Genomic DNA, 19,441 nt, shown 5'->3' on the forward strand with positions numbered 1-19,441 from the left:
TGCACCAGGATGAACGAAATGAATATATATGTAGCCTGCTGATTTTTATTTTACAAAATAGAAGTTTCATTATCTTTTTTTTTGAGAGCAAAATATAGAAGTTTCATTATCTGGCTTATCGAAGAGACGACATTTTAGTCGGGCCCCAGCCCAGTATGTTAACCACATGCCCATTACGTATTTTCTCCAGCCCAGCCCGGCCTGGCCCTGTTAGGTACCGCAGGCTCGGCCCGATCCACACTTCCCTCCGCTCCTCCCCATCTCCTCGTCGGCGTCGGCGTCGGCCTCCGTCGATGCCGCCTCCCCTCTCCATCAAACCTCAGAGCGCAGGCGCCGCCGGAGCGAGGAGAGTGACTTCTCCAGTCGCGCGCGCTTCTTTCGGCCCTCCCCTCCTCACCCAGCGGCTGGACGAGCAGCTGGCATTTTGAAAATGCGCTCGTCTCGGGTCGCCGGACAGATCGCCGGACCGCGTAACGGGTAATGCCTGCATCCCGATCACCCCTTCTGTGGCCCTCGTCATTCCGTGGTACTCGCTGATTGTCTGTGTTTCGCTGGTGTATTCGTTCTGTATTGACAATTTGGTATTATTGCTGCCGTGTTCGGATGATGGGGACGCGCTCGCGCCGAGGACAGTCTTGCGCAATTCAAATGCGGAATTTCGTTTATTCGCGCTTGAATCCGTAGAGGTATTGTGATGTGGTGGATCGACGCTGAATGTGGTTTAGGTGCTGAAATGAGGTCATCTGCCCGGGAACTGGAGTAATCTAACTCGTTGGTTGCCAAATCGTGCTGTATTTGTTTACACAAATCTTTTGCATTTGCACTCAGATTGGCTCTTACGGCCTCAGTGAGCTCAAGAAGTTCAGTTTGGTCTCGCAGGACCTTAATCATCTCAATAATTTTAGCTTGTACATCCACACTTATCAAACAGAAGGAAAAAAACACACACGACTAATGGCGTTAGCAACTGAGTGATTTGGTCACACTTAGGCTCACAATTTCTTATATGAAAAAAAACTCATGTATTATATTTATGGATTTACTTTAGACATGTGACGTATGAGAACTGAAGGGGAGCCTTGGCGCAGTGGTAAAAGCTGCTGCCTTGTGACCTCACGGGTTCAAGTCGTGGAAACAGCCTCTTGCAAATATCGCAAGGAAAGGCTGCGTACAATGATCCAATGTGGTCCGACCCCTCCCCGGACCCCGCGCAAAGCGGGAGCTTCATGCACCGGGCTGCCCTTTTATATGAGGTATGAGAACTCCGATGCTACTTTGTTTCATATCAGATGAATCAGTGGCTGGACTACTTGATTGCTAACTGATGTTAATGCGCTGTCAAAAGATTTATGTGGACTATATAATTCTGGATTGTGAATGGTACTGCCTTGTCGTCTAGAGATCTTGTACATCCATCCATCCTTCAGCTTGGTCCTTGGAACCTATTAATACAGAAAAGGAATATGTTCAGAACTGGTAACGAAATGCTATTCTCCTGGAAACAACATGCCTGGTTTCGCATACTAATATGGGGATTGTGCTCTTTTGTTGGCATTATTATTGAGTTTATGTGTGGCTCATTCTTGCATATATCGAGACTGGGGGAACATCCTAGCCTTCTTTGTGCTGTTCTATTGTGTTGCTTCTTTCTTGGAATGGCAGTAGTGTACGTGTAGTTAGTAAGAGTAAACTGTTCATTGGTAGAAGGATGAAGAAATAACTATTTTGTTAATAAAGATTTTATGCCCTAATTAAATCGAAGAAAATTAAGCTCGGATTTACTATATTTTGAAAAGCGATGTGTATTTGTTATCTCTAAAATTCTTCCCTTTATGAATATATGGGTTGATGTTGACTATTCAGCAATTCACAGAAACTGTTCCCCCTAGCGAGTGCTGTTTTCTGGCTCCCCTGGTTCCCGTGTGATTATGTGGCTATGTGTCTATCTCATAGTCACACCTATCTTTTACTATTTTCTTAAGTAAAATATGAAATTTCAGCTGCGCCTACCTTCTGCCACCAACACCACTCTCCTTTTGGCAGTTGAAGAATAGTGCAGCAACTGGTGGTCCGAGATTGTAGAATGCTGAGAAGTCTCTGATATTAAAATTTGGCCGCCATCCTGGTGCATAAACTGTTTGCCGTGCTTCCTGTTTGAATAGCACAAAAACAAGCCGATGAATTCCGGCAGGTGGCCGTGGAGCTTCATAGGGAACTATTTCATTGCCTGAAACATTGTGTATTCTATATTAGACATGCTTGACTTGATTTTTGTAAAGTTGGAGAATAGATTTGACCATTTCAAATTACAGACTGTCATTGTTTGAATTAATTTGGATTATATGCTCCTCGATGTTTTGACAGATATTTCCCGTAGTTCAGTGGCAGCTCAGCCCTGTGCTGCCTTATTTATTTACCTTCTCTCAAAATTATATACCTAATGTGGGTCTCTGCAGACAGAAATATCGTGCCAAATACCATGTGCTGCATATCCACCATAATAACCAGGCAGAACATAAACATATTAAAACTGAAGATTGATTATATGTAGGTGAAATTTTTCCAATGACAAGCTTATGAAAAAGGGACATAGATAATTTGATTGCCTACACTAATTGTGACAATTCCCTCAGATTAGTAAATGTGTTGGCTGTGGCATGTTAGGGTACTTCTGTTTAATCTGTTCTAAATGTTTTAACTTGTGTTTAAAATTTTAAAACTCGTTACTGAATAGTAGAAACATGTATCTATCTACTAGTCTAAGCCAGATAAATAGGTTAGGCTAATATGTGGTGCATGCATTACTGAAGATATATTTGGCTGCTAAAGTAGTAATGTGGCTGAGTCATAGTGCTTGTATTTTTTCTGTGGACATTGGCAATAGTATTTTGTGATAGCCATAACTATGTTTTGTCTACTCATGCTAATAAGTACTTGTGCGCTAGTAGGCAGCATCTTCAATGGGGTATAATGCACTGCAAAAACTGTACAGCTTGGTATTCTAAGCGGGATATTTATTCTAGTGTTTTGTTTTTAGTTTGAAATGGAGGTTAGCATGTTTGGAACATCTGAATTATGTTTGATGAATTTGGAATATAGGTGTATCTTGTATTTCTGTGGCCCCACACATAAGATACCGTTGGTCAAACATTGTACACTGTCTAGCAGTGAAGCAAGTAACGCTTGTCCATCAACTTGGTTTCCAGTTGAAGACTCGACAGATTGACAAATATCAACAAGTGGGGCCTACAGAAAGTTACACGGTTTCAGATACTCAACTTGAGGCGCTGTTGGGCAGGCAACAACCGTCCAACTGCTTAACCTGCATCCAAAACAGGTGCAGTCACATGTTATGGCAGGGTCCACCCCTCTTTCTAAAGTGCTTTGCATTTGTTTCACATGTATGTGCATTTGACATGTCTCTGTGTAGTTTAGTATTCAGCATACTTGAAAACTACCTAGTCTTCATTCTTCTTAGTTGCTGCAGTGTGACCTTAAATCCAGAAAAACAAGAAGTATATAGATATATAACCAAAATGCCTAGTTAAAGACAAAGAATCCCAGCATATGGTACATTAACTACTGAATTGATCATATTTTTTAGTTCAGTAGATAGTCACTAACTATCAGTCACTAACATCTGCCTTGTTAAATGAAATGCTATGCAGATGTTAGTGACTGATAGTCTATGTAGCACCCATAGCAATCTTGAACAACTACTGAATTGATCATATTTTTTAGTTCAGTAGATGCATTAATTTTCTAAAATCCTCGTTGACATCTTTCCTTGCAAAATTTTATTCTTCTGGGAATATGAACCATGGATGCAGGCTTAGAACTATAAGATGTGATGCACCCTCTTAAACTTGCTGATTTCCTTAACATTTGCTTTCAAATAACTGATTCCTTAATATTGGTGTCTAATATGAGTTGTTGCATAGGTAAACACACTTTGCAGATTTCTACCTGAAAATCTAAAATGCTGCCAGCTACAAAAAATAAGCCACCAAGCTTGCACTGTAAACATGTTACTTATCATCTTCAAAATTTATGCAAACATCATTTTTTAGCAAAAGAGTTTACTTGATTATTCCATAAAAAATTACAGGTATATGCTTAGTCCACAAAATGATTTTGTGGAACACATCACATTGGCAACAGCCGTATTGCCCAAATTACTTAGTCACATCTCTATTTTCATTTTTTTCCATTTGACATAATTTTTTCTACCTACTTATTACATTGGCACTGTGACAATTGAATAAGCTCAGGGACCTGCACAGTTATGTATAATTATTCCATTATTAGAGCTTATGTTAGGTGTTACCCACCAAAACGTGCATCTGTTGCCTCAGGGATGTCTGTCACCAACCTGTATAAATCAATTAAGAAGAAAAGTAAGCAAGACAGCGCCTTTAGATCTTTGATCTGTAACATAACTGCTCATACATGATGCAAAGTAAGGTACATAAATGGTAAATCCTGTTAAATTAACTAAATGTTCACGTATGGTCAAATTGCAAGTTTCTGTAAGGAGTTGAGTTGTGCAAACACAGATCAGATTAAACTATCAATTACATGGTATTTTTACAAATATTTTTGTACCAAATTCTTAATAGTAAGTAGCCTGAGAGAACTTCACCATTCAGCCAAATTAACAACTTGTTGCAAATAGCCAGCATGTTTTATCATACCAACCTTTGGAATGCTGGTTGGTGCCAAATTCCATATTATTTTGTAATAAGAAAGTTTCCTAAAATCTTCTGCTAGCCTTTAGCTTCTAAATAATCTTCACCACAGAATATTGACACTTATAAAGTAAAAGTTCCAGTTTATTCTGGTTTATAAACAGAGAAGGAACCATAGTTGTCAGTTAAATATTAATAAATGTTTTAAGCAATTTATCTTCTACCAGTAAGCAGTCGTCGGTTCAAAAAACCATTAAGCATTGGCGGCATAGTGCCACCACTTTGGTTTGTTCAAGATTCCCTTTGAATGGTAAGCATCACATGGCAGCCTTATAATGCTTATGTTTTCCTTAACTGTATTATTTGGATCACATGCATGTTTAATGTCATTTTCAGTTAGATCACATGCATTTTGTTCGTAACTTTTAAAGTCCTTGAAGGCTAAAATATTTTGTTGGAGACTGTAACTATTAAGATAATTAAAAAGCAGCACTATTGGTTATCTAATTTTCTAGCTACCAAATATTATCAGTTTGAGAACTAAAGGGAAGTTGATAAGAATGATAATCTGAACAATTCTTAGCCTAAGGGAATTATGGTGCTAGAAAAGAATTAGGTTACCGCAGAAATGGTACTTTCTTACCCAATAGCATATAGAACAAGAGTTCTTCAGCTGTTGATGTATGGAAAAGAAACACCCCCCTCCTTTTTCGAGAGGGCTGCATTCCAATCCTGCAGGTTATCTAAGTAAGGGGTTCTTGAACTATAAACATAAAAACAATGTGGCAAGTAGCACTCGTATGTTTTTAAGTAATTTTCATTACGGAGATTTATGAGAGTACATATACAATACTTGTATAACAAATATAATAAGCTCACCAATGCAAATATTCCCGGTATTCTGGTTTGCTTGGACTTGGTGCATCAGGATCCACCATGACCTTATAAGAGGTAAGTTCTATATCTTAGCATTTAAATGTATATAAATGGGCAGTTGCATACCTAATAGAAGATCTAGGACACAACTCTACAAAGCAAAAGAAAAAAAGGAAAAAAAAGAGAGCAAGAAAGGGGAGGGGGTCACTTATGTACTTTTCCATAGAGGGTTCGGGCAAATGATTTGGATGTTGAATATTCCAGACATTCTAACTAATTTATCTGTCTAGCTGTGTCTATTCGGTCAAAGAGGGGATGTTCATAGCAGCAACCATGCAACTTTAATAGAAGAGGACTTCAAACTCCATTCAAGCAAAACTGACAGCTCAGGGTCTCAACCTATCCAATATTCTTATACCATCGATGGTAAAAAGCATTGATGTACTTGATCACTACCAACAGGTTATTAGGTGATACTCTTTGCATAAGCAACAAATACTATCTGGGGTGGTGGTCTAATTTGTTATCGCAATAATGTTCTGTGTAACCTACATGTCTGGTGTTTTTTTTATAAAACATCACCTCTGGATTTCTACAATAGCCTATATTTGTGCTTAAGTTTCTTAAAAATGGAGGTTCCTTTTGAGTAGGAGTTGAAGCTATTTTCCGATGAAAGATTTTGTTTGACACCTAACACAATGCCCGAAAACCTTGTGCATTATCCAGACCATGATTCTACAATATAGTGTCACTTACGAGTGTGTAGAGCTTCGTCCGGTCACGACCTTCTATCTCAACCTGGGGTGCATTGAGCACAGCAGATGCTCGTAACCCAGTGCCATTTGTAATCTCCTTCTCACCATAATTAATCCTCATCGCGGCTGACTTTACGAAAGGGTCCAACACATCACCAATTACCTGGCTCAATGCCAAAGGATCCCTGCCTCGCGACATAATTCAGTACTATTACTGAACTGAAGGCTAGATGAGAGGATTTTACTGACGCCTTGGTTGTGGTCGACTAAGGGTGGGAAATATTCAATATGGTGGAGGCTAGCCAGAAAATTTCTGTGTGCAAGAACAGAGTAGTTCGACGTAAATTTATATTAGGAGCGAGGCATCCACCTTTATGTTCCCAACATTCCATTGTGCACTATGAGCCAATGGAATCTAACTTTTCATATCATATTATTTTCCCTTAGCTGCTTCTCTATTGCATGGAAATGTTGAGCACCTATCAACCTCCAGATGGCCTAGTTGTAGGTGTGGCTGTATGATCTTTGTGAATGGCTTCTAAGGTCAGTTGCTCCTGCATATATTCTCCAAAGATCTGGAGGTATGCTTAAAGCTCCAAGAATTAGCCTCCCCTGCATGGCGCCTTGCCTGAGCTAGGACAAAGTTTTGCTACGAGTCGTTTCATGTTCAACGATACTTCTGTGAGTGGTGAGCACTCAGCTGTAGAAAGAATATTTCGATCAACATCAGGATTCAGGAGGATGAAACCTGGGGAGGTAGAAACATGTCATTAGCAATGTTCCCTTGACGGCAATTGGAGTATCTAGTACTTCACCCTTCACCCTCAGGGAGAAACTATTCGCAGGACCTATCCTACCAGACCATTGTTTATGTGTTTATATCCCTTATATGCTAGCTGAGTGTAGTCACCTACCGGGGCTTCTTATGGAGAAACAATTAGAGGCTTCATGAGTGACAATATAATGTTCAAAACTTCAAATCTTTGCAATTAGATGGTGGCCATCCTTGTGTTCTTGAGAATAGCAGGTTGTCTCGTTGTGATTCATTTTCAGTAAACTTGGACCTCCTTTGACTTTGATATCTTATAACCAGATTAGGAAAGCTAAATATTTCCTATATTGGGATAACATGAGTAGCCTCCTTGACTTTGTGAGGCTGGTTAGTTCTTGTACGCTATATTGCTGGGTACTTGGAAACTGGCAAGTTTTGATCAGGAGGACAAAGTAGTCAAAACTGGCAACTGCTATGATCGATACTTGGTGAAAATTTGACGTTTTTTTTTTTACTTTGGAGAACTGGTTCTTCACTCATCTCTGACTTTTCTCATTATGTTTTAACCAGAGGTATTGCACAATCTAATATAATGGGTTTGGAAAACCTATAATGACCACTTTCATTGCTCAGTTAACTCGATGAAAAGTTTAAGGCTGTCTTCTACAAGTTTCCATATTGAATATATTCAACTGCTTGATAAATTAAGACGGTTTCTGGTGAGCATGGGACTATAATGTGATTCTTGTCAGGGGCCGACCTAGAACTAAATTCACCAGGTCTCCACTTGCCTGTCACTGTTTGTAGCTCCTTAGACAGCAGATGCCACCCATACTACACATTCTCTGTTACATTGATAAATAGTTTTACAGGGGTGTTCAGTCCAGTGCACCCTGGTGGCATAACATAGGTCCGCCCCCTGATTCTTGTGCAAGAACTTGAAAAAATGGCATATCCTTTTTTGAGCTCCGATAAGGAAACAAAATGTCCATGTGCATATGTTTGGGAGGAAATTATTTCCTTAACTAAAGCCTAAGATCTGCTCACTGGACTTTTAGGGTGTGGGGAAACTGCTCGCTAGACACTTCCTGTGAAAGATGGCAATCGCACAGGACTTCCACAGTTTGATATTTTATCCCGTGGTATATTTTCTTACAACAGCGATGTTAATCTGTGATATCCCTACATTATTGAAAGTCCATGTAAGATATAACTGTTTAATGTATGTTATACCATCATCATGTACTTATGTTTGGCTGCTTTCCATGAACACATAATACACAGCTGTACAGGATCATTCATACCCGAATGGGAACCAGATGAGCATCTCCTGATTCAACTTGAGATAGGTGCTATCATTCTACGGAGGAGCTGTACCAGTACCTGCAAGAATACCACATGCAGCTGTGTCGGCTCTCCACATAAACATCAATATCAGCTAATAAGGAACACCATGAAGAATCCATGCAGATTTTCAGCTGGTAATAAAAGTTGGGGACCATGGCTGCTACATTTTGTACCCTTTACTTGGCATCAACTTCAGAATAAGTGCTCCGTACTGTGCTAAACCTTTTCTTTCACCTTTTCTGGTCATGCATGCGAGATAATATTAGGAGTATTGGTGTACAGGAACTAACAGAAACTCTACAGAAAATAAGTTAAGTCTCTAAAACTCCTAGCCAATACCTTCGTGCCAATGTGGCCTTAAAGAAAGCATATGGTAATTTGCAAAAAAGAAGCATGTGGTAACGGGTATACCATCAGTCTTCCAGGAAACATAATTGCATGTATTACCAAACTACGAACTACCAAGAGCTTGAGAAAAAAAAAGATCGAGGCAAATAGGCTAAAAAAAGGACACTCAACCTAGTATTTCTTTTGCCAATATTTAAGTGATGCAAATTGGTGTTTCCGAAGAAACTTGTTGACAAGGAAGCTAGCTCTTCCCGTGGTACGAACTGGTTTTGACATTTGGATAACTACTTTTGCACGTGTACTGATACAAAGTTTGTTGGGGACATGCTAATATACGGTGAGATCATAACCCACCTTTTGTATGTATAGGGAATATACTCAACATGTCACAATCTTGTTGGAATAAAGGTACAGTCGTGCAGATCAGATGGGCATCTCTTGCTAGCAGAAAGGCAGAGAAGATCAACTTTGAATTGCTGAAAGTTCTTGCATGACAATCGCAGGCGAAAAGGCAACAAGGAATTTCCCTCCACTGCAAACTACCTACACCTGACTTCCGTGGACAAACTATTGCCATGCATGCCATTGCAAACCCTCTCTGCTGCCTATGGTCCCTCTAGATTGTTCGCGGTCCAGCTGTCAACAGCACTAAAGTTCATCTAATCCAGGTCAGAGCTGAATCTATTCTAATGGAGTGCAATCTTATCATTTGGCAATCTGTATCTAATGAGAATGGCGGATGTAGCTTATAGCATATATGCTCTTTCCCTAGGTATTTGTCATGACGGGCTACAGTGCGGGCATGACTGGATACAGTGGCAGCAATGGGCCAGGAAAAGTAAATCGGGGTCGCGGTTGACTTGACGGCTTTCTGATGGATGGGTCCAGAGAGACTTGGGTTGGTGGGGATTTTATTCTGTTATTATGCACTAATGAGAATGGCAAGTGGGCCCAGTAGTGGTGGAATAAGACTGATTTAAGCTAAACTGCTCCTCTTGTTTCTCAAGTGACAATTATTCTCTCCAAATGTTTATCTCCTTTCTGGCCATGAGGTGATCATAACCTGTGGTACATTGCTCTAGCAGCTTATGCTGAATCCTGTGGGGGCTATGTACTCTGTGCTAGATTTTTTTTTTTGCTTTCTAGGAGCTTGCAGGTTTGACTTGTGGCATTTGTTTACTGGTTTCTCTAACAATCTCAATCAATTCGTTCTGTTTGTAGAACACAAGGCTATACCCTTATCAGTACACCTGATTCATGCAGATGCAAGAATTTGTCGAATCTCGTGATCTATACTGCAGTGTACTCGAGACAAGCTTAAGTGTTGATCGGATATTTGGATGGATTTAACAGTTCAAGGGATTCGAGCGGCGGTTATTGATGTACGACTCTATAGAATTCATCTGGAGCCGTCATAGATAGATGGGATTCAACCATGGACCCAGATATTCTGGACGGGTTTGAGCGAGCAAGGAGAAACTGCTAGAAGATGTGCTGCAGCTTCTTCTGCTCCGGCTTGCCCATCCTATTAAAAATCGCGTAATTCCACCGTTGCTGGGTGTGCACCATGAGGGCGAGCGCAACCAGTGTCACCACGTCGCTGGCTTTGGCAAAAAATCGCCTGGTGCTGGTGGCATCGATGAACTCCTGCTTGCGCACGTCGGCGTCACTTGAGCGGCCGTTTCCCATCACACGGGGGAGCACGAATAGGTCTTGCACCGGCGTGACCTGCTGTTCCATAGTCACGGCCTTCCAGTCTTTGAGAGATGATAATACGACATATGAGAGTAATGACATTAATGTACTAACATCCTAGGATACTATATGATGGTGCATCGAATTGGGAGCTACATGGTTTAAAAATATTGGTGTTGGCTGACAACCCTCATGCTTTTTATGTGCATTTCTTTGCCCACCAACTGCAGTTGGTGGTTGTGGCTGTTGTGAAAGGTGTTCTAGCTGTTGTTGATTTTTTTTTTGGTCACTTGAATAAGATTGTCAACATGGTTAGTCCCTGTACATTGGTCACTTAAATAAAATTGGTCATTGCTCACTTAAATTTTCATTCTAATTTCTAAATGGATATTTTTTTGTAGATGAGTGCTTCTTGTAAGAAGAAAGATGCGTTCTTGCAAAAGCATTATGATCATATGGGCCAACATCAAGAGACAAATTTAGCAAGACCAGGTGATACACGTTGGTGGTTTGGCTTCAGGTTATATGATCAACATATATGGAAACCTTTGAATTTGTTATTATCTTGCATTTGATACTTTGAGTGCTTGGTTTAACAAATGATCTATCATACCCCATTGCAACAAAAGATCAGAATATAATTTGCGCTACGAATATCTGTGAAAAGTAAAGTCTACTACAGAAATCGAGAGATGATGGATGGCAACCTCTCTTGCTGGCCGCTACTAACTTTTGTGGTGGAAGAAATATTATAGTGCCGAATATGGATGATAACATTTATGCTAGAGGTTATTCAAGGAGCTTACACAAGATGGTCACTTGCTTGCATCATTAAAAGATACAAATCTTTAATGAGGTGCTTCATAGAAACATTGTTGAGATGAACAACAGATTTGGTGAGACTTTTACACGCCTATTAAAATGCATTGCATGCATTGATTCTAGAAATTCATTTAGCCCATTTTATCATGACAAGCTTATTGAGCTTGCAAGTACGTATTTTATTGATTTTCTCTTCACATGATTGCTATCTCTTAAGTGACCAACTCAACATATACATTGATGTAATATGAAGAGAAGCCCCGAGTTCTAAGCTTGTGATAGTCTGAGTGGTTTAGCTCTCAAGTTGGTTCAAGATGGACATCATTTGATATTTTCATTAGTCTATCATCTTATTACACTTACATTGACATTACCTGTGGCAACATCATCACTTGAGAGAGTATATGCAGCCATAAATATTATATAAAGACAGATTTTCGAAACAAGATGGGTGATGATTGGCTCAATAACTTGATGATTTTCTATGGTGAGAAAGAGATATTTGTAAAAAATGATGACAAGAAGATTATGCTGCATTTTCATTCCCACAAGGAACGTTGAGGTCATCTACCTTGACAATTTTGTCTTCCTGGCATGGATACAACTTGATGGTATGATACTAGTTGTCTACTTTGCAAGTTGTTCTTATAGATTTTTTGCATGATATATTAATGAAAGAACAGAAAGACCGATGATGGCTGTGAAATAAGCCACCTTTTCTCATGTTTAAACTCTTAGCTAACAAATGGTCTTAGAGCATCTCTAGCAGATCCCCCATCCGACCCCCATCCGCATGATAACCGTCGATTTCCGGTTCGGGGGTAAAAAACGCGCCGTTCAGATCCCACATCGGATCCCCATTTCCAAAAAAAATAATTCCGGGCCGCCCCGATTCGCGTCGCGCGACACCCAAGTTCCCGAGTCGGAGGGGCTGTGCGAGACCGGCCTCCATCCATTCCCCCCTTGGCGCGAAGTCAGTTTCAGCTCCTCCCCTTCCCGCTTCCGCTCCACCCGCCGCTCCCGATTCCGCGCCCCCGCCCATCTCCGGCCACCGGAGCCCCCGCGACCGCCCCCCGACATGGACGCAGCCTCCCTCCACCGCTCCCGGGTCAAGCCGCACCGCGCGGACCAGCTGTAGCGACCGCATCTGGATCTAGCGCCGGCGCGGAAGCCACCACCGATTTTGCCATGGTCGCCGCGCCTCTCGCTGCTGCAGCGGCCGGAAAGCAGAAGCTGCTGGGGTAGCACGTCGTCCCCACGCCTCCCGCTGCCCCGACGCTCCCTGCTACAGATTCCCCTACCATCTCGGCCAAGCGGGTGAAGCGGCCGAGCAGCAAGGCGGCGGCGCCGGTGCCGAAGAAGCCGGCTCCGAAGAAGGCTGCGAAGAAGCAACCAACAGCGAAGATGGCGTCGCTGACTGCCTTGACATCGTCGTTGGTGCCTACACCGATGGAACCGGCTGATGCGCGCAAGGTGGTCGATGAAAGTCCGGCGGTTGATGCCTCGCCGGAGTCGTACGTTGACATGCTCAACGATGCTACCATCGACATCGACACGGCACCGCTTGCGGACTATGGTGACTACAACGATGGATTGGAGGAGGGGCTCGACGGGGAGGAGTTTGAGGAGGAAGGCGACACCGGCGGTGATGAAGAAGATGAATTGGAAGAGATTGAGGAGGGGGCGTTCGATGGGGTGGTGGCCAAGGCGAAGGGGAGAGTGATCCGGACTGGCAACTACTCTGAATTCGAAGACATGACCTTGATCCGTGCTTGGGAGGCGGTTTCGATGGATGCCGTGACCGGCACCGACCAAACCGGCAAGAGGTATTGGCAACACATCGAGGATAAATTCTTTCAATTGATGCCCCCTCTCTCTACTACTCCGACACGCTCCTACCTCTCGCTCCAAGGCCGATGAGACACCATCAAGATGGCATGCAGCCGGTGGGCAGGTTGCATCAAGGGCGTGAGGAACGCGCCACCGAGTGGCACCAACGCCGGCGATTGGGATGCTATTGCACAGCAAAGGTTTCAGGAGATTCTGGGTTTGAATCATGTACCGTTCAAATTCTCTCATTGCTATGCCCTTCTTGAGCACAATCAGAAATGGAAGTTGAGGGAACAAGAGACGCCACCGCCAAAGCACAAGCTTATCGAGTTGGAAGACGGGAGGAGGATGACGTGCTTGAGACCAAGAAGAACAAGGACAAGAGGCCGGATGGATGCAAGGCGACCAAGGAGAAGATCAAGAGACAAGGAGAGGCCGCTTCATTGTCTCTCAAGATCGATGTGATGGTCAAATCCAAAGAGGCGTTGTTGATCAAAACTTTGGCGGTGAAGAAGGAGATGATGGAGGCAAAGATAAGGGAGAAAGAGGCAAAGTGGGCGACACTCCGATAGGATGCAACGCAAGGTCGACATTAAGGAGAAGAGAGCACGCGCCGAGGAGCACCGTGCCATGGCCGAGCTCATCGCGGCGGAGAATGCCACTATGTTGATGAACCCGGCCGCCATGGATGAGGAGACTCTTGAGTGGTGGAAGCTCACGAAAACGCAGATCTTGGTGCGGAGGAGGGAAGCAGCACGCGCTGCCATGGCTGCCGCGATGACTTCCGGAGGTGGAGTCGCTACGGCGAGCGGCGGCGGCCATGTCGATGCTCCGCAAGCGACGGTGAAGCGTGATGTGATGTTCGATCTTTTTTGATGCCGTGTTTCATGTATGATTGAATGTATGATTGAGTACTTTGAACAATCTATTTTGCATGATTATGTTGCTGTATTTGAGAATTATCGAATAATTTGCAAAACCCTGTGTTTGCGGTTTTTGTTTGCGGGTCGAAAACCGGCCGCGCAGTCCAGACACGTCAAATGTGGCCCGCATAACAACATATTCCCGAATATACTGTTATACGGGCCGTGTTTGGTGCGTCTGTACTGCTCCACTGTTTTTCGACCCACAAAATGCGTTTGTGGTGGTCTGGATAACCGGATATGAAGTTTGCGGTTTTAAGGATCTGCCCCCTAGAGATGCTCTTAGTGACCTCTTCCCCGATGCCGGAAAATGCATTCGCTTCACAAGTCGGCCGTACGAGGGTCCACGTTCAAATTACTACTACGGAGTAGTAGTTTTTTCCCATCTATCGTTTGCCCTAATTAAAACCTAGTACTAGTATTATCTTCGTGTGTCCAGACTCGAGAGACGCCGGGAGACGGTACCGCCGCCGTGAGGATGTTCGCAATGCCGCCATAGCACAACATTGTCTCTCGACTATCCTCCTGCGTCCGCCCCAGGTAAACCTTCTGGCCTGCGCGTGCCACACGGATCCATCATGGATCACGCCCCATCCTTACGTTTCCACCTCCTATTTTTTTTAGCTGCTCGGAGTCGGATCTGACGGAGCACCGGCAGCCAGTCAGTCATCATGCCACTGCCAGGCAGCGGCGGCGCCACCGTCCTGGGCGACCTTCCCGAGTCGATCGTCGTCGAAGAGATCCTCATCCGTTTACCGCCCAAGGACGTCCTCCGCTGCCGCACCGTCTGCAAGTGCTGGCGCAGTGCCACCTCTACTGACGAGTTCATGCTGGACCATCACCGTCGCCAGCCCTTGCTCCCAATCCTCGGCCACACCTACGGCCAAGACCTCGATGAGCAGGACGGCAGCCTCTTCGTCTCCCGTGACGCCGGTGCCGGCCAACAACAGCTCTGCCCTGTCGTCCGTTGCTCCCCCCGCTATGGTAGAGGCAGACTCCATGGCGCCCTTGATGGTATGCTCATCGTCTCCGAGGGACCCCGGTACTTCATCTGCAACCCGGTCACCCGCAAGTGTGCTCCACTATGGACGCCTCAAATGGAGGGGGATTTTCACCACCATATTGTCTGCTTCTATCGGCTTCAACAACCAGCAGGAGAATATCGGGTGCTTTGGGCCACTAGCCCGGTATACATCGACCCAGCAAACGCGAATTACATGCCATCTTACAATGTCGTAGCGGTGGGATCGGATAATCCAAGATGCATCCGACAGGCATGCATTCCACACCCAACGACGTCGTCGCCTTACTTGGAAGTGGTGTTACGGGGTGGGCTGTTCAGCTCGTGCAATTACCCACCGGTACACCACCGTGGCAACCTGCACTGGGAGCTTGGAATATCCTGCATAATAGTGTTCAACACGACGACTGAGGTGTTTCGGTCAATGTCTAGTCCTGCCCAGTTGCGCCCACAGGAGTTGTTGCTTGTTGAGATGGATGGCGCTCTTGCTTTCTGCAGCTTCAGCACTAACAGAGACACCTTAGATGTTTGGGTGATGCAAGACTACGATGCTGAAATTTGGGCTTTCAAACATCGGATTAATTTGTCAGTGGTGGATACAACATCATGTTGGGATTCAAGGATGACATTGTTCGCCAAGATGGCTGTGCTCAATGGGTGCGAGCTGCTGATCCAGTTCTCTCTTGGGCATGTACTACATTATGATAGTCATGGAAAGTTCTTAGGATATGTGAAAAGCGAAGAGGACCGAAAAATCTACTTGTGGGTTACCACGCATTACCTCCAGGAGAGTGTTCTTCCCCTTCCACTAATCCATGAGATGAGAGAAGAAGATGCTAAAAGTAAGGAGCCTCCATCTTTCGTAGGGCTATAGGATGCAATGCTTGATCTGGATGTTCTACACTGCTGTTTTGTTGTGCTTTTGGAGTATCTACTCTATATGAGCCCTCCCTTTTCCTCTTAGTTGTTCCTCTAGTAGAACTGAACATTTTGGATGGTAGCAGAGCACATATGCTATTATCATTTAGAGCCTAATATTTTGTCTTGATCATCACACAAATTTCTGAAATATGTACAATCTTTTTTTTTAGTAGAACTGCTCTATTTTGTTCCCCTTACTTACTTTCCCTTTGCATATTTAAGAAACCTGAAGGGCACGGTCGCAATTATAAATGGGTAGTGCTCCCTATGATACTATCTGAAATGACTGTGCTACTCTAGAATCTGTGCACCAATGACTTGCCTTCTGCTTTCTTTCTCATCAGTGATGGTACAAATGCCCTCTCAAGAAAAGATGGAGATATTCAATATTACTCATGCTCTTTGTGTGGCAATGTTCCTGTCATACACACTTGCATAACTTTGTTCAGTTCGGAACTCTCGGCACAATTTGTGTCCATTGTTTATTTATTACAGCTATTTCTTGAAGATCTCAGCAAGTAATGTTGGTTCAATTACTTTGACATGTACTGTGACCGAATTCCGTATTGGTTGTGTGTTGGTAGATTAGTAGTGTGGGCAAGGTATTATTTTGTGCCTATTTTGTGTTCAGGATTTATTGTTTTCGGGGTTGAAGTGATATGGACATGTACTCATCTGGAGCTAGGTATACCGATGAAGGAAATGATAGAGCCCAGCAAATTAATTAATCGGACCTTTGCTCCAGAGACCATCAGAACAAATCAAAGGTTTGGTTCAGATTATCTGGGATTTAAGAGGTCATGGGTGAGAAACTGAAGTTGGGCAGTGCAAGAGGAAGGTGAGGAGTGAGGGCGGGGCGAATCAACTATACTTGGCAAAGACTAAAAAAATCAATTGGCGAACACATATACTTGGCAAAGATCTTAAAAAACACTAGGCAAACGCACATACTCAGCAAACACGTTATACTCAGCAAACCGGAGGGGCCATGGCAACCGTGGTTCATCTATTGGCGCTGTGACAAAGTTAGGGCTTTGCCGTGACCCGGTCTATATTTCTTTGTTTTCTCAATTTTCATTTTATGGTTCATTATAAATGTTATTACTAAAAGCATCCCAGAGTTGCATCTTCCATTTCAAATAGTGTTGCCAAATGGAAATTTAATTTTTCTGTATTCATTTTTTACTTTCATTTTGTAAGTACTAAAACACATGTTTTTTGTGTGTGAATTGGGTATTAAAAATAAGGAGTGAAAGGCACCACTCATATTTCAAACAATACTAGACCACATTTTATAGAAAATTCACTTACATGTTGCTGGTCATTTATTCACCCGATTTATTAGGAAGCGGGCAAATTTGAACTACATGTTATGTATAGTTCGCTCGCCATTTTTTTTTGTCAAATCATTTTATGTACACAAATTGTTATTTGAACCAAGGTACAAATGTACAATACATTTTGGTAAGATTCAACCCCGGGAGTGGTTCCAACGCGACAACCCTGGCCGTGGCTAGGGTATAGTTTTAGGCTTAAATTTAATTAAATGTTATTCATCTTTGTAATATATAATGATTGAAATTTTAATTTTCTCAATTTTTTGTCTAAATTCTTTTGTGGGAGCGAGGCGCCCCGCAAATGCGACCGCTCGATCTGGTCCCCTATTCGGCTGACACTGTCTTCTTGTCGCATGCTTAAGTTGTCAAAAAAAGTCTCTAATCGAAACGTGGAACTGATATCATGTCCACGAGTTTTACTTGTATACTTGAAACTGTAATAAATTCATTTTAAGTAAAGACGGTCGGCTATCGTCCGATTAGATATAAAAGAATGATCCGGTTTATGAGAAAAACCGAGAAGAAACATCACACGTACACGAAGACTCCAACTACTAAAACACAACAAACGCACACCACCAGCTTCAGGGTCGTCGCCCTGACTTGCATTACTTGGTATAAAAGTCGCACATGAGTCGCAACGCTGGACGACCCAGGTGTCTCGTAGCCCTCGCTACCCAGATGACCGCACCTCGAACATCACACGAATCCGACATAGCAGCCAGATCAAACTTCGCATTGCCCGAAAGCAAACCAACCATGTTCACGAACTTGCTGTCCACCCAAATCTCTAAGTCTCCACCCAAGCCCATGCAATTCCATGACCAAGCCCCATAGGAGCATCGCTGCATGGAGGTTGGAGGCTGCCGCCTCGACACCTAACCACCGTCCAAGACCGCCGCCAAAGGGTCCGCCTCTCATGACCACATAGATATCTCCCCAACCGCCGTAAAATCGTCGCACCACAAGGCCCAAGATCCTATAGGCAATGCCACCAACAAGGTAATGACATGTCCGTCAGCGTCGCCCGCTCCCGGTGGATCTTAGGTTTTAATCCGACAAACCTGAAACCACTCACGTTGGTCGGAATCAAAGCTTCAGAATGAAGCAAACAAGAATGAACAGGATGTCCAAAGGAGCTGCCGTCATCGACACTGACTGAAGTCGATGCCGACCCGGAGTTAAATCCCGGCTGTGAAGCTAAGTAAGCTGCAAGAAGGTATGTTGGCCATGTCGCTGACCACCGAGGTCCACCGCATGACGCTTCCACCACGGCACCTCACACCATGACTAAATCCATGATAGGCCACACCCAAGCTGTAGCCGCCCCAACATCCTTGCTCGACCGCTTCTGGAGCACGCCGTCCGGAGGAGGAGCCTCCCCCATCCAACAACCCCCTCTCCCTTGCACATTCGCTCTTCATAGGGACTCTCACACTCGCAGTGCTTCTTCGCATCGCGTAGGGCCACTCCACCTCCCTCGCATGCCTAGCCGCATGGGTAACACCATAGAAGCCATGTATCTGGGCCGGTGTGGGATCGAGAGATGGGAACAAGGTATGGGGGTTGGCGGGTAATTAAAAAAGGAAATGGAAGGAGTGTTTTCGCGGTCCATGTATTTTGGGGATGACGAATTGGGGACGGTGCGATGTATCGACGCAAATTTTCTTTTTCTTTCCCATCTTGAATCGAGGAAGATGGGCTACGTATGTGAAAACCTAAGCCTGCTAAGCCATTCTGCCACTACAAGGTTTTCAATGATGCATCTTTCCTTGCCTCGATCCGTCATGTCTCCTCCGGTGCACGACTAGCCCTAGCTGCCGGCACTGCACACGTTCAGCTTAGGAATCTCCAACCTCATGTTGTCGTCATCAGCGCATGTTGCCTACCATCCCTCGACACTCCGCCTCCCATCTATAGTTGTCACGTCACCAGCCTTCGCTCACCTCTGGACCTTGAGAAGTTTGCGCTGGCGGACACTATTCAAGGGACAACAAACCTAGCGCACACGGTCACGTTCTCGCACTAAATCATCTCGTCCTGCGCCTCGACCCCGACCCTCGACCCGGGTCGACGTTCCCAGGTTAGGGGATGGGGCACCGTTCC

General features: G+C 43.9%; 1 protein-coding gene across 1 annotated transcript; it reads right to left on the minus strand.

Moving 5' to 3' along the window:
• Positions 1-972: 972 nt before the first annotated feature.
• LOC124652163 (protein FLOWERING LOCUS T-like) lies at positions 973-6,772 on the minus strand. The gene is made up of 5 exons (XM_047191185.1): positions 6,321-6,772; positions 5,568-5,629; positions 4,332-4,372; positions 2,011-2,227; positions 973-1,442 (listed from the first exon to the last, which is right to left on the minus strand). Exons 1-5 carry the CDS (start codon positions 6,516-6,518, stop codon positions 1,424-1,426), a joined length of 537 nt encoding a protein of 178 aa, XP_047047141.1. The 5' UTR covers positions 6,519-6,772; the 3' UTR covers positions 973-1,423.
• Positions 6,773-19,441: the final 12,669 nt, after the last annotated feature.

Source organism: Lolium rigidum, chromosome 5 (assembly GCF_022539505.1).
Source record: "Lolium rigidum isolate FL_2022 chromosome 5, APGP_CSIRO_Lrig_0.1, whole genome shotgun sequence".
In the NCBI taxonomy this organism is placed as follows: domain Eukaryota; kingdom Viridiplantae; phylum Streptophyta; class Magnoliopsida; order Poales; family Poaceae; genus Lolium; species Lolium rigidum.

Coding starts and splice junctions, on each gene's coding strand:
- LOC124652163 (XM_047191185.1), bottom strand. CDS start 6,518: ATGTCGCGAGGCAGGGATCCTTTGGCATTGAGCCAGGTAATTGGTGAT. Junction 5,630..6,320: donor GGACGAAGCTCTACACACTC/GTAAGTGACACT, acceptor ACCTCTTATAAG/GTCATGGTGGATCCTGATGC. Junction 4,373..5,567: donor TACCGGGAATATTTGCATTG/GTGAGCTTATTA, acceptor TGATTTATACAG/GTTGGTGACAGACATCCCTG.